This window comes from Nelumbo nucifera, chromosome 7 (assembly GCF_055504915.1).
Source record: "Nelumbo nucifera cultivar China Antique chromosome 7, China Antique-T2T, whole genome shotgun sequence".
In the NCBI taxonomy this organism is placed as follows: Eukaryota; Viridiplantae; Streptophyta; class Magnoliopsida; order Proteales; family Nelumbonaceae; genus Nelumbo; species Nelumbo nucifera.
Window position 1 is genome coordinate 29,145,647 of NC_142655.1, and position 23,277 is coordinate 29,168,923.

Below are 23,277 nucleotides of genomic sequence, written 5' to 3' on the forward strand. Positions count from 1 at the left end.
TACTGAAAACAGATAAGATAAGAATGCTGAATAGATAAGACTCCCTACTAATCCTACTACTGAAAACAGATAAGATAAGAATGCTGAATAGATAAGACTCCCTACTAATCCTACTACTGAAAACAGATAAGATAAGAATGCTGAATAGATAAGACTCCCTACTAATCCTACTACTGAAAACAGATAAGATAAGAATGCTGAATAGATAAGATAGAACTGTATCTAGCTGGAATTAGATAAGATGAGAACTGAGAACACCCAATTACTGCTGCTGCCGGCGGCGGCTATACTTCTTCCCAATAAACGCGTCCACATTAAATCCCAACCTATATATGTACATATGTGTATATTATGTATTTATGACATGCATATATGTATGTATATTACCTATTTATACTATCATATGCACCCTAAATTAAATTTAATAATTTACAATATGTACTAGTTATGACCCATGCAATGCACAACTTTGTCAAATGGAGGAGTCCTATGATGTTACAAAGCTTTTCAAGAGGTGCCCCTAATTTATAATTTATGGCCTTATTTAAATTTAACACTAATTAGGCTTAGACTTTAGATACAAATAATTGCTTTCAGAAGTAGAAACTTTAAGAAAAGAGAAGAATGGAAAAGAAGAGAGGGAAAAAATTTTGAGTAAAAAAGAATAAGTGGGCGGCAGCCCTTCTTAACGATAGGGAGACCATAAAGAGGGAAAAAAGACAGATCTGCCCCTGGCACTAAAAATATAACTTAAACTTACATAAACAATACTCCCCTTCAAGTTGGGTCATAGATGTCAATCATTCTCAACTTGTTACAAAGATCACTGTGTTGGGGGCCAGATACACCCTTGGAAAGAATATCAGCCAACTGATTTAAAGAAGTAGCATAAGGAATAGAAATATCACCCAACTCTAACTTCTCCCTGATAAAATGTTTGTCCACTTAAATATGTTTCGTCTTATCATGTAAAACTGGGCTGTGAGCAATGCTAATAATTGCCTTATTATCATAGACAAGGTCCTGGAGTAAGTTCTCCACCCACAGTAACTCAGTAACTCCATGTGCTATAGCTTCGTACTCAGCTCCAACAGTTGACCAGGCAACTACTAACTGCTTCTTACTCCTTCAAGTCATGAGGCTACTTCCAACAAAAGTACAATAACTAGAGATAGATCTTCTATCACTTATGGAGCCTACCCAATTTGCATCTGTACAAGCTTCAAGCTTCAAGTGGCCATGGTTAGCAAATAAAATTTTACCCGGTTAAATAAAACAAAAAAGAACATGGGTAAGTGCACTTGCCCAGGAAAGTAGGTTCCTGAAAAATAAACAGGGCCCAAATGTAGTGATGAGTAAACTTTGCTGTAGATGTTGGTCTAGGGGCATGGACTAAAACTGCTAGGGAAGGGGAAGAAATTCAATCTAGAATAGTATGCAATCCTTTGCGACCGGTGGTGTAAGACAAGCTCACACTGAGGAGATATGGATGTGAGGGGGAGGAGAGAGTTGGAGGTTGAAGCAAAAACATTTGTTTTTGAGGAAGCATCAATCAGTGGAACACCAGCGTTGAAGATACGGGAAGAGAAAAGAGCTTTTATTCTGTTAATAGGAGAAGCTATTGGTTGGCTGAAAGGTTTTGTTGATGGAACGGTGTACTCTGTTAAAAGACAAGGTTGGAAAAGCTCTTTTGATATATGGGGGATGGCCTATGAAGTGGAGATGAGAAGAAACGTGAAAGGATGGTTTATTGCTATTACAGAGTTCATTGGGGATTTCAGAAAATTTTTTATTTGTGTTCCAGAGGCTAGGGAGAGAAGAGGTTGGAAGGTTTTTGTTGATGGCTTACAGGATATGATGACGAGACAAGAGGAAAAGTTGCAGAACATAAAAAAGGTTTATTGCGATGTTATGAAAGATACACCTGAATCACACCATTCTAGAAAGGATTCAAAGGGAGAAGACTCAGTGAATTTGTGCTCAAAACTGATTTTAGCTAGCTCAAATGGCAGACAAAAACTGTTCTTAAGCATGGAAACAGAAGATTGGAGACAGAGGCTGGTTCTTTTTGCAGCTACAGAGGTTACAGATTGGGGAAGGATACTGGAGAGCATCACAGAAAAGTTTTCGCTCGAGTGTCCGGTTTCTGTTTTTCTGTTTGAGGACCGAAAAGCTATCCTTGAAGTCAGGGATGAGTGGTGTAAAGTCTTGAATGTTGAACCGGTGGAGACCCCGGATGGGCCGGTAGTGATTGAACATTGGCACTTAGCTTGCAATCAGCTAATATTTGCTCATGAGAGGTTCATTTAAGATTTTTAGGACTCCCATTTAATCTCTGGAGCAAAGTTTCCCCTGGCAAAATAATCAAAACTTTGGGAGGAAATCTTATTAAGTACAATATTTCAGATCTAAAGACAGTGAAGGTTCAAGTTTTGGGGTTGAAGCCGAGTGATGTTCCTCGAGTCATTGATCACTTTTCTGATGGCTTATGGTTGAAGGTCCGGTGTTTGGCAGAATTTGAAATGTCTTTGTGGAGGAAGAGTTCGAAGGTTGAAGACAATGGGCTATTGATGGGATGGGTGACACGTGGAGAAGGGCGGTTGGGGGAGGTGGGAAGGTTGCAGGGGCAAGCATTTTTGGTATCTGAAAGGGAAGGCGTTTCAAATGGTCTTGATGGGTAGTAATTCAAATGTTGATGATGAATCCCATGGAGGGTCCACGCCAGACTCGAGTATGGGCCCAATTAATAACAAAAACATAAAGGGGGATTTCGGGTCTCGGAGCTCTAATGTGAGATGAAAACCATTTCTTTGAACTGGGCTGGGTTGATGTTTTGAATAAGAGGGGACCACGTGAGGCTTTAAGTTGTCAGGTGCGTCGAGGACCTAACTCATTTAGTAGGCCCTTGGAGGACGGTAACATTTTGTCTATTGTCTTCCCCAGTCGTTAGCTCAGAGAATCTTATTTTGAAGAAAGTGGGCAAAAAAAAGCAAGTTTTCCATCATATTCGATTAGATGCGATGCAACTTTGTCCTAAGGGTGGGTGGTGGTTGTGGGTGGGCAGGAACAAGCAGCTAAGGGTGAAGATGGGTGATCACTAATTTCTAAAAACCGATTTCCTCACCTGTTAAAATAAAAAGGAAGAATGAGACCTGGGAGTGGGTGATCACTAAGTTTGTTCATTCAGGCAATTTGTGCAAGTCTAGAACCCCAGAGGGTGATCACTAAGTTTGTTCATTCAGGCAATTTGTGCAAGTCTAGAACCTCAGAGGGTGATCACTAAGTTTGTTCATTCAGGCAATTTGTGCAAGTCTAGAACCCCAGAGACTGAGGTAATGTCAGAGAAGATTGACTCCCAAGCAACCTTAGTGGCTACTCAAACCAAGATTTCACAAGGAAGGGTGATGGGCAAGAATAGAACTGTTTCTCTTGAGAAAGGTTCTCACAGTGGAGAGCAACTTCTATTAGTTAGAGAGGTGGTGAACCAACTTCCTAAGCTTAGCAGTAAGGGGAGTGCGGAAGACAGTTTGGAGAGAGCAGAGATGAGAGAAAATGAGGAGGCAATAAAAGGAAAAGTTCTGACTTCAATGATACAGATAGTTACTTCTGCCCCATTGTTACTGATAGCAGGGAATTGGGCATGGAGTTGGAGATTCAGAATGCCAGGGCTGAAGATGGAGTAGAGGCTGAAGAGGAGATGGAAGGTGAAGACTTTTTAGGTGGACATAAGGAGACCAGAAACCAGATTGATTGCTACAACAAGGATGTTTGGCAATATGAGGATGTGAAGATCGGAAAGTTGGGTGTCGATTTGGGTAGAAAGAGCAACCCTGAAGTGTAGGGGGTTCAAACCAATGAAATAACAAGAAAGAAAGTGTGCAGTTCAAGAAATCATAATGTTGTGCATGTGACCAAGATTTTCTTTAGGCTAAAATTGGGCCTGACAGGAGCAGGCCCTACAAAACATTTCAAATGGGTATACAGGAGAAAAAGATTGAGAGACAATGGGACACATGGTATTGATCATAGGGAGACTGTCTCAGTCATCAGCCTCCCTGGAGCCGAAGGAGCATCAGGAAAACACTTCACGTGGAGGTGATTCCGATTCTGAGGTGAGACAGACGATGCAAAAGGATAACAGTTATGATGGGATGAAGATGTTGTAATCAAGGAAGACATGTCCACAGAGGTTCTTTGAAGTCATAATGCGTCAAGGAGGGGTTTTTTGTTTTCTGTTTTATTGATGGGCTGTTGGGCTATGTTTCTTGGGGATTATTTGGGTGTTCTTGTTATCATATAGTTTTGTGGATTTGGGGTCTCAATGGGTCATTGGGACTTTCTTTTCTTCTCTCAGTGATATCTTATCACCTCCCTGTTGTTTCTCTTTTTGCTTTTTATAAATTTTTTCTCTTTATTCTTCAAAAGCAAATGGTTAGCAAATAAAATGCCTCTCCTTGGGTGCTTCTTCAGATACCTTAAAACCCTTTATGAAGTAGTAACATGTGAGGTGTTTGGAGCATGCATATGCTGATTGAGAACACCAACTGCATATGACATGCCTGGCTGTGTCATAGATAAATACAATGAGTGTTCAACAAGTCCTTGGAACTGTCTTACATTAGTCATGGTTTCCCCCTCATTATCATCCAACTTGTGATCAAGTTCAATGGGAGTATTAGCCGGCTTATACCCAAGTAGCAGATATAGGATATTAGAATATTTTGGTTAGGAACAAGCCAGCCAAATTAACTGATTTATTTATTTTAATATTATTAAACATCTAATCTTATATTAATATTTGTATTTAGATTTTTATATTAAATAAATTTCTAAGATTTGGTGCATTCTGTTATATGATATAACTTGTTAAACTCGTTATATTTCTCATTTCTTTGTTTTTATTTTTGAGCTCAGATGATTGAGGGAATACCACCTTTCCATCCCAAATCATCAGAAGAGGCTGTTAAAATGATCTGTTTAGAAGGAAAGCGACCTCCATTAAAGAGCAAATCAAGAAGTTATCCCCCTGACCTCAAAGAGTAAGTATATTTCTTCATATTGTACTCAAGTTTTCTGAGAACTTCAGGTTGTTTTATTTGACAGTTGAGCATTATCCCAAAATGTAATTGGTTATAGCAAGTTGGTTAAAGCAAGAAGTACACTCTGGGAACTAGGGTATCTTATCTCCCAAAAAGAGAAGCACAAGATTCATTCAAGCGAGGCCCCACTCTGTATTTAAAATTAGGAAAAATAACAAGAAGGGTAGCAGAAGAAACAAATGATGTGCATAGAAGTACGCTCTCTGAACGGACCTACCCCCAAAACATTAGGAAAAAGAATGATTAATATAGGGGGATGAGGAAGAGAAGCCATGAGAAGATGCACAACACTGTCTTGACAGCTTGTTCAATTGGGGGAAAAAACTGAAAAGAGAACTATAAGGAGTGGATGAGCAGCAAGGTAATGCTCTCCTTTTATTAGCCCTAGCCAGCAACCATAGGGCAGCCCAGTGCCCAAGGCTCCCGCCAATGCAGGGTCTGGGGAGTGACAGATGTATGCAGCCTTACCTCTGCACGTACAGAGAGGCTGTTTCCATGATTTAAACCCTGATCACCCAGGTAGCAATGGAGCAACCCAGCCGTTGTGCCAAGGCCCACCCTCCCCTAGCCAGTAACCATGAGCCTCCAAAAATATGGTGAAAAATAGAAGGGGAGAAAGGAGAGAGTATTAGCAATGGAGCTTCCTTCACTGTTTGGTATCATCTGTTGCCATCCTCCAAAAAAACATTATAAAGAAAAAATGGAAAAAGAGAGACAGAAGAGAAAATGGAAGAACAAAGAACTGAGTAAGGATGTATTTATCAAAAAAAAAAGAACTAAGGATGTGTTAGAAAATATCACAATCTTAGGGAAAATTTTCATATATCGAAGGGTGTTCTGGATCATACTGTAGTATTCTCTTTCATAAAAATTAGTGAAGCTTACCTAATGGGTATGATCATGAGAAGTGTCACCAACAGCCCCAACATTCTTTCTCCTTTCAGACCGTTTTGTATATATCTATAACTTGTTGAAAGATACAAAAATTGGGTCATAGTTACAAATGACAAATCTAAAGCAGCATTGGGTGTGGGAAGATTAATGGAAAGGAATTCAGCTCTTACTAAAAAAATAGCTGTGGAGATTTTCCATGGACACTATGTTATTAAGAGATTTCATGGAATGGTTGTGAGAATTAATGCACGAGGTTCGTTTGCCTCTCCCTAGCTAGCTAGGTATTCAAATGCTTTAGACACTCTTCATGCAATTTATCCATTTAGATGCTTATCTGGGTAACAGGATAAGATAATAAGATTTTGGAAGGATCTCTTGGGGGAGGGGAGAACAAACTCTTAAAAGATTCCTGTCTAACCATCAATGCTATTTCCTATTTTAAATTAAAGCCTTTTTCTTGTGTTGTTTCTTTATATCACTCCAGGTTGTCTTAAGGTTTAAGTAGGGCAGGTATTTGAGGTCTTGCCGTCTCGGAGGCTTTGTAGTTGGTTAAATCCATTCAAGGGGCACTCCTTGGTCGTTCCTCATCTGATTCTTACCTTTGGACCCCTAACCCCTCTAATTCTCATGTACTTCTTTCTTCAGAATTATCTCTAGGCCCCCCTCTAGACCAATTTTCCCCGTTGCATCTTTTTGGAGGGGCTGGCCCCACCTAAAATTAGAGCTTTATGTTAGGAGGTGTTTCACATTAAAATTAGTACCTGTGAGAGATTCAAAAGAGAAGACCAAATACCTACTTATCTCCATGCTAGTGTATTCTATGCAATGCATAGAATACCTGAAAGCAGAAGATTACACAGAAGAGAAGGAATAGAAGACGAATCAAATATGAGAAAAGAGAAATCTCCCAAGCCCCAGTTCACTTTGAGAGTAGTGATCAATATACCTCACCTAGATGGTGGCTAGGTATTTATATATTTACTAAATAATATTAAATTACAATAATATCCCTATTTGTGATAAAATAAGGATTGGAGTGTCCTTGATGAACAAAGTAAAAGGACCAAACTGCCTTACCACCCAGAGAACTACAAATAAGCACTATAAACATAAACCGAAATACTCCCCCAACACTCCTTAGCACTCCCCCTCAAGCTGGTGTATATATGCCATTATTAGACCCATCTTGGATATCAATGAAATCAATCAGTGGAATATGCAAAGAATTAGTAAATAAATCTGCAAGCTGATGTTCAGACTTGATGGAGTGCTAATCTCATTACTTTGCACCTTCTCTCAGACAAAATGACAGTCAATTAATGTGCTTTGTCCTTCAATGGTACACTGCATTAGAAGCAATATGCATAGCTTGGTTATCACAAGAAAGATTCATATATAAGCTAAGAGATAGGAATAGCTGACCTCTAAGAAGGCTCTTCATAGTGTCAAGAGATAGCAAGTTCTATATTCTGCTTCATACTTTCCCATATAACCATATTTTCATCAAGAAAAGTACAACACCCCTTAGTTGATCATCATTTGAAAGAGATCCAACCCAACCTACAGGTCCTACACCAATATATCTAGCGATGGCTAATTGGTCATGATCCCTATACAGAATGCCAAGTCCAAGTGATCCTTTTAGTACTATAGAATTCTTAAAACATCATCTAAATGAGGGACTCTGGAGAGCTCATAAATTGACTGGCAGCACTTGCAACAAATGAGAAACCGAGTAATTGTAAGGTACTTCAATTTACCAATCAGTCTTCTATACTGTCTTGGATCATCAACTAACTCTCCTTGATCATTAGCAAGTTTAGTATTAGGGTCCATATGAGTAAAAGCAGGTTTTACACCCTAGCATACCAGTCTCCTCAAGTAAAACAAGTGTATATTTTCTCTGAGAAAGGCATATCTCTATTTTGGACCTTATAACTTCAATACCTAGAAAATACCCCATCTTTCCCAGGTCTTATGTATGAAACCATTGCTGTAAGTATGTCTTAAGTTCATCTATTCCCTTGGGCCAAATGCAATCACTTACATCACTAAATCTGCCAAATCAGGTTTTTGAAGATTGTTTTAGCCCATATATAGCCTTCTAAATGTGAAAATTGTTTCACCATGCAAGAAAGCATTTTTAACATCTAACTAGAACAAAGTCCAATAAATAGTGGCTGCTAAAGCAATAATAACTAGAAGAAAAGATATCTTAACTAGTGAAAAAGTCTCATCGAAATCAATCCCATAGGTTTATGTAGCTACCAGCCAAGCCTTAAGCCTCTCAATGGTCAACAACAATGTTTTGAAAACTGACCCAGAGGTTAACTCCTTTTTCCTCTGGGTGGCAAATCAGTGGTTCAACCATGTGGGTCGAATGGGTCAGCCCATGATGTCATAAATAAAATAGTTTAATAAATAATAAAATACTATATGTGTGTATATGCAGAATTATATACATTGTAGGGTTTATTATTCTAGAAATAATTTATAGTTCCAACCAACCATTCATAATCTATAATTCTATAATTATTTACTTATTTCGTATTAATTTTTTTTTTCTGATTATTAACAAGATAGCATTTTATTAATATGAAAAGAAAAAATATGTACAATTTCAGCTTCTTGCAGGGAGGTAAAATTACACCAGAAATAAAAATAGTTACAATTGAGCCCAAAACAACTGCCCCCTTTTACCCCTTGTTTGGTCAATGTATCAGCCAATCCATTTTCTAATCTAGCTACCCATTGAAATTTGATCTCCATCCTCGAAAATTCATGAGGGGGATTCTAAAGTATGAACATCTGATTGGTTTAAAGTTCTTCTAGTATTATACCCTTCCCAAAATAGATAAATTGCCATTAAAAAAAAAAAAACACACACACAGGCATAAAGTTCAGTTCTTCAAGTGTTATAACACTTTGAGTTTTATAGTTCACAACATGTCTAGTGCGCCTGGTGCACCTTGCACTTCATCCCAGGCATGTTCCTTTTTTTATTTTTTGTGTTTGGTACAAAGATGGCTCATAGAATCAATAATGCAAGATATTTACCATCACATTAGCTATTTGAAGTAATGCAATTGAGGGAGAAAAAGAAAGTGTGGGTTTTACATTCTTGAAAGTGTTTTATATGTTTGATTTTATTTTTAAATTTTCATTTGAATACGCTTTATATGTTATGTTTATGTATTTTAATTTTAAATAATAATTTTTAAAATATTTATTTTAAAACTTAAGTTTATATTTTTATTAATATTATGTTTAATATTTTTTTTGCAAATTTTGAACTTTTTGGCATTTTTTGTATTTTTGTGCCTTGCTTCAAAAAGGCACGCTGTTATGGACGCATTCCTCGGGAAGACGTACCGTCGCCACCGGCAGCAATAGGCACCTGACCCACCGCCAGCAGCAACAGTGATTCAATGATTCTCATCCTACCCAGTTTGGCAACAACAACCTTATCTAGATTAGATTAGATCATCTTGCTTGTTCTTATCTTATTATTCTTATCTTATTCTATTGCTCTTATCTTATCTTATTAGTAGCTTATCAGATTAGGATTAGCTTATCTTATCCTTAGCAAGATAAAACTGGAAGTCTCCCTATTCAACATGGAGACTCCCTTTGATTAGTACTCTTATAATCTCCTATTTAAGGAGACCCCATTATTGAATGAGGATATCGAATATTCAGTTTAAGAACTGAGCTAGGAGAGTTGGTGATCTCTTGGACAAATCACCAAAGGCGCCAAGATAGGTTCATCAAGAGCAGGAAGGAACAAGGGAAAACAGGAGGTTTTCCCCGTGGACCGACCCGTGACGAGATCCTATTTCCGGGCCCATAACAACTTGGTATCAGAGCCAACCGTCATGGGAGATCTGGAGCATCTATCATCCAGGGTCCACGAACTGGAGCATAGGCTCGTGGAAACCAGCGTGGAGGTTCGTGAGGTCAAAGATGATGTCCGGGAGCTGCGACGCTTGCTGGAATCATATTTCTCTAACAAGGAGAGGAATCCAGAAGGGGCTGTAACCACAAACAGCCGCCGACCAGACTTGACGGAGTCGTCCGGCGAACAGCAGGTCGTCGCCCCGGTAGCCGCAGTCATCCCCAAGTACAGCAAGCTGGAATCCCCATCGCACAACGGCAACGGAGACCCCTTAGGCTGGCTGTATCGCTGCGAGCAGTTTTTTCGGAATCAACGGACAGATGACCGGGATAAGGTAAATCGTTCTATATTGCTAGAAGAGGATCGTGTTAAAGCAGAAACAAAACGTGCTAAGGCACCAGTAGATTTCACTACATTACAGCTCAACAATTTGATGTATGAGAAAATTCATTTTGTGAAAGCCATAAAGGTGCGCAAAGATTTCAAGTCAAAGTATCCGGATATTGAACCTGTGCCTGAGGAAGAGTTTTTCAGTTCAGCTCCTCAAGATATTAAAGGATCTGTACTATCAAAAGACAGTGCACATGACCTGATGCTAAAGCAGCTTAATTTTGAGCTTTTTCGGCGAAAAGAACTCTGCAAACTTCATGAGAAACTGGAGCAACACAAGAAAAGCCTTATGGAGACCATTGCACACCGAAAGAAGTTCCTTTCAAGTCTCCCGAAATCTCTGAAGAAAGCATCCTTGCCTATCCAACACCAACTAGGGGTTCTGCATACAAAGAAATTAAACCAGCATAATTTAGCAGAATTACTGCCACCTCCACTCTATGTGATTTACTCACAATTGCTGGCTCAGAAGGAGGCATTTGGGGAGAGTATTGAATTGGAAATTATAGGAAGCATGAAGGATGCTCAAGCCTTTGCCCACTAGCAAGCAATTAAGGACAATGGTGTTTCTACAAATACAGAAATGAATAAGTTGGAGGATGATGCGCCTGATGAGGAAGAGGAGGGCCAAAGAAGGAGAAAGCGGCCAAAGAAGGTTACTGGAAAAGAGAACCTTGACCAATCAGGAATCTATCGATCTCATCCTCTTAAAATCATCCTTCATATACATGACGATGAGGTTTCAAATCCCAAGCCTGCAAAACTGGTTACTCTGAGGTTTGAATACTTATTGAAGTTGAATGTTGTATGTGTTGGGATTGATAGCTCTCAAGAAGGACCTCGGAACAACATCTTATGCATCTTGTTTCCTGATGATACTGGTACTGAGCTTCCCCATCAGTCAGCTAAGCTCTTTGTTGGTGCTGTTGTTGAAGTCTTGGTAGAATGGTGTAATTTACCATCGGCCGAAGCCACATGGCTCCCATTGGCAGAGTTCCACGCCACATATCCAGAGTTCGAGCTTGAGGACAAGCTCGTAGTCCAAGAGGGGAGTAATGTTATGGACGCATTCCTCGGGAAGACGTACCGTCGCCACCGGCAGCAATTGGCACCTGACCCACTGCCAGCAGCAGCAGTGATTCAATGATTCTCATCCTACCCAGTTCGGCAACAGCAGCCTTATCTAGATTAGATTAGATCATCTTGCTTGTTCTTATCTTATTCTATTGCTCTTATCTTATCTTGTTAGTAGCTTATCAGATTAGGATTAGCTTATCTTATCCTTAGCAAGATAAAACTGGAAGTCTCCCTATTCAGCAAGGAGACTCCCTTTGATTAGGACTCTTGTAATCTCCTATTTAAGGAGACCCCATTATTGAATGAGGATATCGAATATTCAGTTTAAGAAGTGAGTTAGGAGAGTTGGTGATCTCTTGGACAAATCACCAAAGGCGCCAAGATAGGTTCATCAAGAGCAGGAAGGAACAAGGGAAAACAGGAGGTTTTCCCCATGGACCGATCCGGGCCCATAACACACGCACCTTGCCCCTTGCGCTTTTAAAACACAACTTTGATTCTGGTTTAAGAAATTCTGTGATGTCGTTGTTGCTGTCGACTATAGCTAGAGACGTGTTGACTATTCTCTCTTTGTTCATAGAAGATCTCATGGCATCACCATCCTCCTTCTGTATGTTGATGTTATGTTGTTGGTTGGGCATGATGAAGAAGGAATTAGAGAACTTAAATCCCTTTTTCATAGTTCATTTCATGTGAAGGATCTAGGTGCTCTTGCCTACTTCCTAGGACTTGGGGTCTAAAGAAGTGATTGGGGATGTTTCATATGTCAAATTGTCAACATAATTACATAAGTTTGCTTTTGATCTTATCAAGTTGGCCGATCGTACTGATGACAAGCAGGTTGATACTCCTTTAGAGTTGAATGTCAAGGTATCAAAGACAGAAGGTTCACTACTTCTTGATGCCACACTCTATTGACAACTTGTGGGCTTTCTCATTTATCCTACTATGAATCATCTTGAAATCTCCAATGTGATTCAGGCTGTTAATCAGTTTGTTTCTGCTCCCCATCAACTTCATTTGATTGTTATTCATCGGATTGTTCAGTATGTTCATGGAACATTATCCTAGGGACGATTCTTTTCCTCCTCTCCTATTTTATTGAGGGCATATGCTGATGTTGATAGGGCAGGCTGCCCCGACACCAGACATTCTTGTGTCTTCATGGGTGATTCCCCCATTTCCTGGAAACGCAAGAAACAACAAATAGTCTCCAAGTCATTTATAGAAGCGGAGTATAGAACTATGTCATCTGATTCCCACATTTCTTGGCTACAATCTCTCTTTGATGATCTTAGTGTTCATCTTCCCACACATATTCCTCTTTATGCTAACAACACCAGTGCTATCAAAATTGTCTCAAATCCAGTTTTTCACGAGAGGACTAAACATATTGAAGTGGATTGTCACTTTATCAAAGACCTACTTCTTTCTAGTTCTATTTCCTTTCCTTGTGTGGCCTCAGATATGCAAATTGTTGGCAGTTTTTACAAGGCTATGACGAGAGCAAGAAATGTCTTTCTTGTGAGCAAATTGATGCTTAAGACTTAGCACCAGTTTGAGGGGGAGTGTGGAGAGTATTGATATATTCTATTGTAATAGTCCCTGCTGTATTGTATTTTATTCTTTCTATGTTTTCTCTCTTTCATCCCTATAAGTGATTTCTTGTAATATACTAGCCCTATAAGGGCTTTCTTGCAATTATACATAATATAATAAAGGCTCTTTAGGGGTGGGGGCCGATTCATTTAACTTTGACACCTCTGAAACCTTGTGTCAGACTCTCTTTGGTTCATATTGTAGTCAAATATGGGAGGAAAGAAACATGAGCATTTTTAGGGAGGGGTAAATAAGTGCTGAAGTAGTTTTTGAATGTGTTGTGGATAGTGCTGGACTAAATCCATGGAATTGTTCTATGATTATTCACATGATGACTTGTGGAGATGGGGTGAAGTGGTTGCAACATCTACAGATAAAATACAAGTCTTTAAACAGTGTACACTGCCTCATGATTAAGGGTGTCAATGGACCAGTTTTGGATTGGACCCTGTCCAGTCCAAAATCAATTTGGATGGATTGGATGGACCAAAAAGACATATTGGATTGGACCAATCTGGTCCAAAATATTAATTAGATTGGATTGGACCTGGTCCATCCGTAACAAATTTATATTGGATTGGGTTGGATTAAGCCAATATCTGATCCATTGATATAAGATAAGAGTATATGTGTCAATGGACTAGGTTTGGGTTGAAACCAATCTAAATCAAAATGAATTTGAACAGATTGGATGGTCCAGACATTTAATTGGACCAGTCCAAATTGGTCCAAAACATTCATTGGATTGGATTGGACCTGGTCCATTTATAATGGACTCACATTGGACTGGATCGGATTGGACCAAATCCAGGCCAATTGACACCCCTACTCATGATGGCTATATTAAAATTAAATTTTGATGGTAGTAGTGCAGAGAATCCTGATCTGTCAGGAGTAGGAGGTGTTTTCAGAGACAAGGATGAAAACATCATTGTTTTATTCTCTTGTCCAATTGGTGTCGAGGACTCTAACATGGCTGAGCACCAAGCTGCTCTCCGGGGACTACAATGGGCAAAGGACTTGAATTTGATTAAATTGATCATTGAAGGTGACTCAAAGGTGGTAATTGGTGGCTGAAAAATGATGAGAATGCAGTATGGGGCTAAAGAAATGAACTTCAAAGATCAAATATTTGCTACAAAATTAGAGCCTAAGGTTCAACGGGGTCTTTAGGCATGCAAATAGATTGGTTGATACTTTTGTTAAACAAGAAATTTCTAGAAACCAGATGCATTGGGTTTTCTTCTAATATGTTTCTTGGCCTATTTTCCTTTACCAATGGGGATAGGGTAGTAACCGCTTCCCTACCCAAGGGCTGTTTATAATACTTTACTGTTTATTTGAGACTAATAGAATCTCTTTCAGTTACTCATAAAAAATAGTAATTATTGGGATTACATAAATAGTAATTTTGAGATAACAGCAAATTTTAAGAAACTTAAATTTTTATTTCTAGAACACTTGCAACTATAAATGATAAAAAAAATCTCAAACAATAACAAATGTTCTATCACCCAAAATTTCTACAATTGATGTAGGAGCGGAAAAACTGATATCCATCTCCATGTATTGTTTCCATGCTTCAATATCTGAATTACCAGCACTGACAACAGAAACCAGAAATCAACAATCACTAACAGACAATATGCCAAGGCTGGTAGATCATCTCAATCATTGTCTGGGCAGTCATAGCTCATGTATAAGAAATATGGCTATTCTAGAAGGAGAATAAATTTCTCTTACAGAACCACAACTACTCCAGGAATTTACTCAAAAATATATCAATCATGTTGCATCATCGAAGAGTCTTTAAACTTGGGTTCTTAAATAGGCTGATGACCAATATGAATCCTAGAAATTTCAGAAAATATTTGCCACTTACCAGAAAATATAAGACCTTTTTTGACATTCTCCAAATTTTGTTCAAAACCAACAATGCAAAAGACCGAACCAACAAAACACCGTATGGATTGTGGAGAGAACCAATCCACAACTCCAAATTTGAATTTTTCAGTATTTATTTCACCAAAAGTCTTGTAAAAATAGCTACTATACCCTGATCTCCATGAACCCTACATCAAAAACTCCCTAAATTCTTCCTCTATACCGTACAGTTCTTGACAACATCCATATAGACAACAATATTAGCAGTCCCCCTAGGTCATTTGGTTTCTGAAAAAATAATATGGATGCAATTCTTCTCTGATGCCACAACTGGAAAATGGAAGAGAAGTATAGAGGAAGAAGAAGAGAAAATGGAAGAGGGGATGTTTGAGAAAGAACAAGTGAGCCAGATGTTCCACATGCTCACTTCAATTTATTATGGAAGTTACAGAGTAAGGATAAATGGACAAAACTACCCTTAATTACATAATACATATATTTCTATGTATTGCTACACAAACAATTGGCAGAACAGACCACATTCCTCTAGATAACCTCTTTACTGCCTGACAGTACTGGTGGACATGTAATCTACCCTTAATTACATAATACACAAGCAGTCCCCCTTGTGTGCTTTGCAGTTGGCTAGGGGCATGGGGTGTCAAAAAATGAGTACACTTACCAACTATGCTGTGTTTCAACTTAAGTGAAGCACTATTTGCGTTCTTTGCTGAGTTTAAGTGCATTAAATGTGCTTTGATAAAACTGTTTACTAGTAATCTATCTTTTGATAATGGATGAAACTTAATTAAATTGAATACAAGGATGTAGGAGGGAAAACTCAATGTAACAGACAACCGAAAGTTAATTCCTTTTCTGAATAAGAGTAGGTAAAGTCAGCATTCTAAGGAAGTCTTGTGATCACATCCTTGGCATTTGGGTTTTTCAGAATTAGGATCCTATGAGTATTTTCTGTATCTCATGATTTCTTGGTAATGTATCTAATAATACATTTTATAGATATTTTGTGCAATGTGAAATCATAGTCTAGTTTTAATAACTTCATTCTCATGCTATTAGATGAAAGAGTTGAAGGTTCAGTGTCAAGGTTAGTGGTAGTTAAACATACTGGGGTTACATCCTTGGCATTTGGGTTTTTCAGATATGCTAAAATGTTAGAAAATAGAGCAGAACTTTGAAATGCATAAAACCATCTAATTTTGATGCAAATGTAAAGACTTACCCAATGCTCTTCTTGCCACCCTTGGTGTTAGGAGGGGTGGATTGAATGCTGACCTAAATGGCAAGTGAGTTAATTTAATGAGATATATGGAATCCAACAATGCACATGCTAATCAGTTCATGGATATGAAACTGGTAGATGCATTTGTATTTATAGTTTCAACAGTAGTGTACAAGTTAAAATCCTCTCCAATGACTATGAATTTTAAAAAATTATATTAAGCACTATAATATCTACAATAAAATCAAAGTTTCTAGGCATATGGAATCAAGGGTGTTGATTAATAGAAAACTTGGAATTAGGGGTTTTATGTTTTAGTCTTTGATGGTGAAATACCAATCCTTTGGCATTTTAAGATGAAAATTTACTGTCATCCCATTAAAGCGAAAATAATGCAGAAGATTCATGTTCTAATACTATCATGGTATCATGTTTATTCAGGTTGATAGAAGAATGTTGGGTCCCAGAATCAGTTGCGAGACCAACATTTTCTGAGATTATTGTACGCCTGGACAAAATAGTTGCTAACTGCTCTAAACAGGGATGGTGGAAAGACACTTTTAAGCTTCCATGGTAATTCTGTCATTATCATTTATCAAATAACCCTAGAAACACCTTTTGATGTGTTCTATAGTATGCCTTCAAATATGACTTTATTTTGGTATTCATTTGTTGAATGAATATGGATTCTTTAATGCATTTGACTTCTAACCATCTAATTAAAATTTTCAGAATTCCAGTTAGTGATTGCTCGAAACTAATTATGGATAATTGTGATAATATATAAATCTATTAGCAGGCTTTCTCATTGTTCTGCCTAAATTGAGGCACATGGTGTAGATGAAAAGCCTGAGTACATCATCATTGTAGTTGTGTTTCTATTCAATGAAGTACATTATCTATTTTTCAAGCATGACTAGTATCTGTCTGCATGCCTATATGAACCCTGCTTGCATCCATAAGGTGATGAAAAGCCTTATCAGTACTATGCTTTTAGATACTGGTACTTTCTTGCATCCAATATGTATATGAACCCTGCTTGAGATAGGGATAATTCAGTAGGGATTCCTTCATGTACAAACTAATAAGATTTTTCAAGGCTCCTATGTAGATTTGTTAACAATGTCATCTGCAAGACAATTATAACCGTTTTCTTTAAATCATTTTCCTCCTAATTCCTTTATACTAGTGTTAACCCCCCACCCCTTTCAATGCCTTCTGTAGACACTACTAGATCCATAGATCTCTGGCTGATTTCCTACAAATCAAAATTGTTCTTTTTTTCATAAAATTCTCTATTCTAAGTTTTGTGTTCAATTCCTTAAATGTCATCACACCTTAAACCCATTTTTCGGTACCACTTATTGTATAGAAACATAATTGTGGATTTGATGACAACAAAAATTAAAGAGAAATAATATATGTAATATAAACCAAAATAGCACAGGAGTTTATGTGGTTTAACAGATTGCTTATGTCTATGGGAAAAAATAAACCCCAAAAAAAAAAAATCCATATATTACAGGAAACCTCAAAACCAGAAAGAGCCAGAAAGAAATTCTATTCCTCACAAGAGAATCATTCTTGTGACCCAAGGCAAATCCCTGTACTAGAGTCAGTACAAAGCCAAATTAAGAATATTTATAAGATTCAAAAACTCTACACTCACATGAATACCCAAAAAATGAAAATGGTTCATAATTTTGATATTGATAAACATTTTGCCATGTAGAGTTAAAGATATTTCGAAGATATTTCACTAATTTTGCTAAGACATTTGGAAAATCTAAATAATCAGGAAGGATTTCTAGAAACACAGAATTAGTTAAAAAAAAAAAAAACTTCAAAAGAAATTAGAAGAAATATAGTTGTACATTTAAGGCTCAAAACCATAGCAAAGAACTATATATAAATCAATTGGGAAAAATTAAGAGACTGAAATAGATATGTTTCTCTTTGTCTCCCTTTTGGTCTTTAGCCATTTTATCTTCTTTATATATGTTAATTATTTGCCATTTTAACTTTTTTTTCTTTATTGTTATACATTTTTTGATTAGATTGAATATACTCTTTTGTGGTTATATGTATTTTTCTTTTTCTTTTGAATCATAGTGACTTGATAAGTGAATCATATCAAAGTAGTAAGCCAATTATATAATCACCAATTTCTTGCTGGTTCTTTTAGGAAAATATTTAAAAAAAAATTATAGTAGTTTTAATGAAATATTGAAAACTTTTTAATAATATTCTAAAATTCTAAATTATATATATATATATATAGTCTATCAATGAAATCTGAAATATTGGCAAAATATCAGGGATGTTTGGAAAAATAAAGATTCCCAGAAGATTTCGTATCACCACCTAGCAAATAGGGATATTTTGGGGATATATCACCAAATATCGTCAATATTGTGAACTATGTCCAAACTAGTTCCAAAAACAACTTGTTTATATATAACACAAAAACTTAAAACCAGTAATAGATGGCAGCTTAGAACTGTTAAACACAAACCTAAAACCACTTGGCATTCATGTGACATGGCTACAGCTTGTTATTCAAAATCTTTGCATATTGTTTCACTGCCATCTTAGCAAAAAAAAAAAAAAAAAGAGTGATCCGTCCTACTTATTTGATCCTATTTTAAATTTAACCAAATACTCATGTCTTTTCTCCATGTTGATGTGGCAGATTCATGTAATGCAACAGTTAAGAAAATGCAGCAATTCCAAATTGTACCTAACTAGGCCATAATTCTCTTTGCTAGTTTACCTGCAGTTTTCTTTTTCTTTTTTTTTTTAATTTTTCAAAATGAATCAAGAACCACTGCCTACTTTCTTATAATCAGACATTGGAAACCATTATGACGTTACTTCTACAGGAAGCTTTGTCTAATTCTTACAATATTTTGTTGCACCTTGGATGCCATTAAGGCATATCATGTTCCAGGAAATTTATTGTTTCTTCCAAACTGGTGCAATCTTCTTTCGTGATCAAGGTTCAGGGACCAATATAAAGATAAAAGCCTAAATTAGTAACTTTCCATTCATAGTGATATAAATAATTTGAAGAAATAAATAAATGGAAAATAAAATTTTCATGCATCTGAATCAATCTGTATTTAAGTCCATTGAACTTCCGGTTTTCCTGATTTACCTGTGGCAGTTTTTTTGACGGAAGGTTTTGTAAATTTCTGCATTTACTTTTGTTTATGTATTTTTTATTCCAATATAAAAACGTTATCTTATTTTCTGCAGGAAATGAGCCAAGTACTTATGAGAGTGGAAAAATGAAAGCATTGAGAAAGGAGCGGATTGTAATAGTGTTACTATGGTACTAAGAATGGTTCTTGGAACAAATAAGAGGTCTTAAATAAAAGCCTGGCTAAATACCAAAAAAAAATAAAAGCTTGGTTAGGCCAGTAGCTTAGTATGGAAGTAGAATTATTCTTATATATATAATACATGAGAGTAGTGGACACATGTCTATATATAATAAGCTCCTAGCCTCCCTATATTGTATTTGATTTAACTGCTACAATGCACCACCATTCCAGATTCTTGCATTCTTCAACACTAATTTCCTCTTTGTAGATTAGTGTAGTTGAACTGACCTGGTTCTATGAGATCCCTACCCTTGGTCACTTCTTATATTCAAGGTTTAAAATACCAATACAATATGCCCATATATGGTGTATTGTATGGGTTTACAATGTTTCTGATACATGGCACAGGTGGAATGGCTAAAACCCAAATCCTATTTCACCTCTACCCAAAGACCAAAGTATTGACCGATGCATTCATTTTATCAGTCTGATACGGTTCAATACAAACTACAATGTATGTGTAGCCGATACACATTGGAATTTTGAAACACACCTACTTTTAGAAATTTAAATTTCCCCCTATTATATGACAATTATTATCTTCATACGTTTGTTTAAAAAATATGCTGCAATGGAATTGAACCCAAGCCTCTCTCCATGGCAAATTAGAGTCCCTCCACTACACGCCACAACACTGTTAAAAAAGCATAAGTTTTAATTTACTGTTAACCCAAGTTTATGAATTCTAAAATTAATGTGTTAAGTAGTATTAATAAAACTAATATTGTTTTCTCAAGGTATACATCTCTTAATTCATATGTTTGTTACACGTTTATACCTTATTTTACTTTGTTTCTTTTCATTTGAGACTTAGATTTAATGCCAATGCATTCATGGGATAATTTCCTTAATTTTTTCATGCATCTTATAATCATTCCACCATACCTGTGTATCCAAAGTGTATTGCATGCATATCCCATCAATACGCTTCCCAAACTACTCACTTTTCAATCTTTCTTGCAACTACTTGCATTTTCTTCACTTTAAGTGCGAAGCACCATATTATGTAGCCCATCTTTGTGCCTATTGGAGCTTGTGATAATTTTGTCATTGTTCCTACACAATTTGCTTAGAGAGATTAGAATGTGTAGTAAATGGATTTAAAAGGAATGATGAGTGATCCGTAACGAGTAATCGACAATGAAATGGCAAGTTCCTTTTGGCTTCCTTTCCCTACCTTCAAACCAAACAAAGCCTTAACGCCAAGAGAATCAAGTTCAGAACCTTCCCCCATTGTTGAGAAACTCAAATAGAAAAACCATACGGAGAATAGAGGTGAGGTTAGGGGAGGCTAGATGGAAACAATAGAACTAGCCATACAAGGAGATACAAAAAGGTTGCAGTGGAAGGGCCATGACCGTAAGAAGGCAAGTGGTAGTGAAGGTGGGTAAGAATGCTATTTATGCGATAACTGATGGGTCTAGGGAGTTTGCAAGGAATTTTATTTGAAGTGGTGTTTGGTCAAAAGATTAGAAGGAAATCCATCTTTGACCTTGGCAGGTCTTGGGGATGTTTTGACAAGAAAATGGGGGTTGGTTCTACCATTGAGATGAGGAGTCTCCCAAAAAGAATGTTCCTCCAAACTTTAGATAGGTCGCTGGTATCCGGGCATTGGCATCAAGGAATGGTATGCCCCAACACATTGGAGTGGAGACCTGGGATCAAATCCCTACTGCCACCAGGGTTGGGGGTTAAGGAAGGGGGATAGGCTATCCCCAATTGTGTAGCCCTATGAAGAGAGAAAGAAAAGGGGGGGGGGGGGGGGGGGGGGGGGAATGGGTGAAACCAGGGTTCAAAATATTGATATGCCCAATACGCCAGTAGGGGCATATCGATACTGTTTTTTATACTTTTTTATTTTTTTTTTCGAAACTAGTTTAGGGAAGTGGTTTAAGGCTCCTCCACCCTTTGGATTGGTTAGAACCCCGATACACCCATTATAGGGGCATACTGGGGAGGTCTCGGAACGACATGTATCGGCCGATACATGTCGGTACTTTGAGCCTTGGGTGAAACCCTCCTCTAAGCAACAGATTGTGAATGAATGCCTTGATTTATTAGTCATCCAGAAAGAGTGACATTAGTTCTAGGAATAACCCCTCAAACAAGGAGGTGGCCTTGGCAAAATGATAGAGACATCCAAACGTTTGTTTTTTGGTAAATGGGGGAGGGTATGAAAAATTTATCCACGTTTATTTTTTGGTATTTATGAGTCCCATAGAGAATTATTTTCGTGCATTGTAGTTACCTAGGTAAGTATTACCATTTGCCCTAGGTAAATAACATTCCCGCTTGTAGGAAAATTGCTAATACATGATAGGACAACATTGTCCCTTTAACAAGACACTTTTATGGATTAAATGACCATTACTTAATTTTACTTGGGAAACAAAAGAACATGGGTTTTGTGGTTTGAAACCGGGCAACAAATGAAAGAGGAGAAGTTGGAAGTGAGACGAGTTGAGGAGGTTGGGTGAGTTGAATTGTTTTTAAAGGCACTTGCAAGAAAGGCAGAGATTTCTAAGGTGGTCCCAAGGAAGACCTCTTTGATGTTTAAGTCAATAAATAGGCAATAGGTCGTGAGATTGAATAGGGAAAGCTAGGTTGGCGAAAAAAACAAGAGGGTGAAGCAAAGGCAAAAAGGGGGCTATAATGTGTGTACCTTTTCTTGGGTGTGTCTTACATATTTATAGAGGAAACATAGTGCTCATCAAGGAGTTCTAATCCTATTGGGAGATGGTTGTGGGGCCCGGCTTGAGTTCTTGGTAATTCTCCTCATCACAATCTAAGCATATTGGAGGCATTTGGGTGAAACCAGTTGTTCAGGTTGATTGGCTAGTCTAGTTCAAATCATTGGTGAGTTCCTTGAGTGTTTGGTTCCGGGACATGTGGTGGCTCGGGATTGGACGGCATTTATGGGCCCATCACTTTCCTTCCACTTTCAAGATTATAAAGAGATATTTGTATTTGGTTGTATTTGGGTTTTCTTTCAGGGAGTATTGGAGGTTATAGGGGTATATTTGTAATGTCAATAAACTTTGAGGATTTGTATGTTTTTATGGAAGAAAAGGGGTCCATGTGTAATTCTGATATAATATGGTCTTTTGCTTATTTAAGTCCTTACTAGGATTAAGTGAAAGTTGATGTTTTGTATCTCTTATTCTCATAGTAGATGTTTTCCCTCTCTCCCCGTGGATTTTGGCCACCAATCCAAATTATGTTAAATCTTGGTACTCTCTCTTCTTCTTTCTATTTCCTTCTTAGTTTATTATTCTTCTTTCCTACTATTTGACATGGTATCAAAGTAGGTTTAGTGTGGGAATCAGTTCTAGTATTGGTGGTAACTATGGAAGTGGTGAAGGAAGTTATAGTGGCACTGGTAGTGATGGATATGGTGGTGACAATTTTGATAATGGAGGTGGCAGCAACGATGCTACAGTAGTGGGGGTTATGGTGGAAGTGGTGCTGGTGGTATCTATAGCACTAGTAGAGGAAGCTCTAGTGGCTATGGTAATGTCAGTTCTAGTGGAAATTATGGTGTTGCAATAGTATAGGTGGTGAGAGCATGTTAAAACAGCCAACTGTTGTCATTAATAGTCGACTATTATAATTAACAATTGACTATTACTATTAACAGTCGATTGTTACAATTAACAATCGACCGCTACTCTAGAAAATAGGCTTTGATGCCTTAAGTTGTGGCTATTTGTGAGTTGATAAAAAGACCAAAAAGGACTAATCATCCCTTTAGAAAAAAGGATTTAATGTCTCAAGCTTTAGAAAAAAAAAGCTTTAGTGATATCTTGGTGA

At 37.4% G+C, this 23,277-nt stretch overlaps 1 protein-coding gene and 1 pseudogene across 3 annotated transcripts in view; both read left to right on the forward strand.

Moving 5' to 3' along the window:
* Nucleotides 1-19,658, forward strand: part of LOC104593339 (integrin-linked protein kinase 1-like) — a 56,083-nt gene extending 36,425 nt beyond the window's left edge. The window contains exons 10-12 of one of the 3 annotated variants that reach the window (XM_010253096.3): nucleotides 4,915-5,039; nucleotides 16,523-16,654; nucleotides 19,340-19,658. In XM_010253096.3, the coding sequence (XP_010251398.1) occupies nucleotides 4,915-5,039; nucleotides 16,523-16,654; nucleotides 19,340-19,346 (264 nt within the window). In that variant the 3' untranslated portion in view covers nucleotides 19,347-19,658. Of the gene's footprint in view, nucleotides 1-4,914; nucleotides 5,040-16,522; nucleotides 16,659-19,339 lie in introns of those variants that run through there. The other 2 variants (XR_016078491.1, XM_010253097.2) reach the window with 2 other exon arrangements.
* LOC148790321 (THO complex subunit 5B pseudogene) lies at nucleotides 9,740-11,568 on the forward strand (annotated as a pseudogene).
* Nucleotides 19,659-23,277: the final 3,619 nt, after the last annotated feature.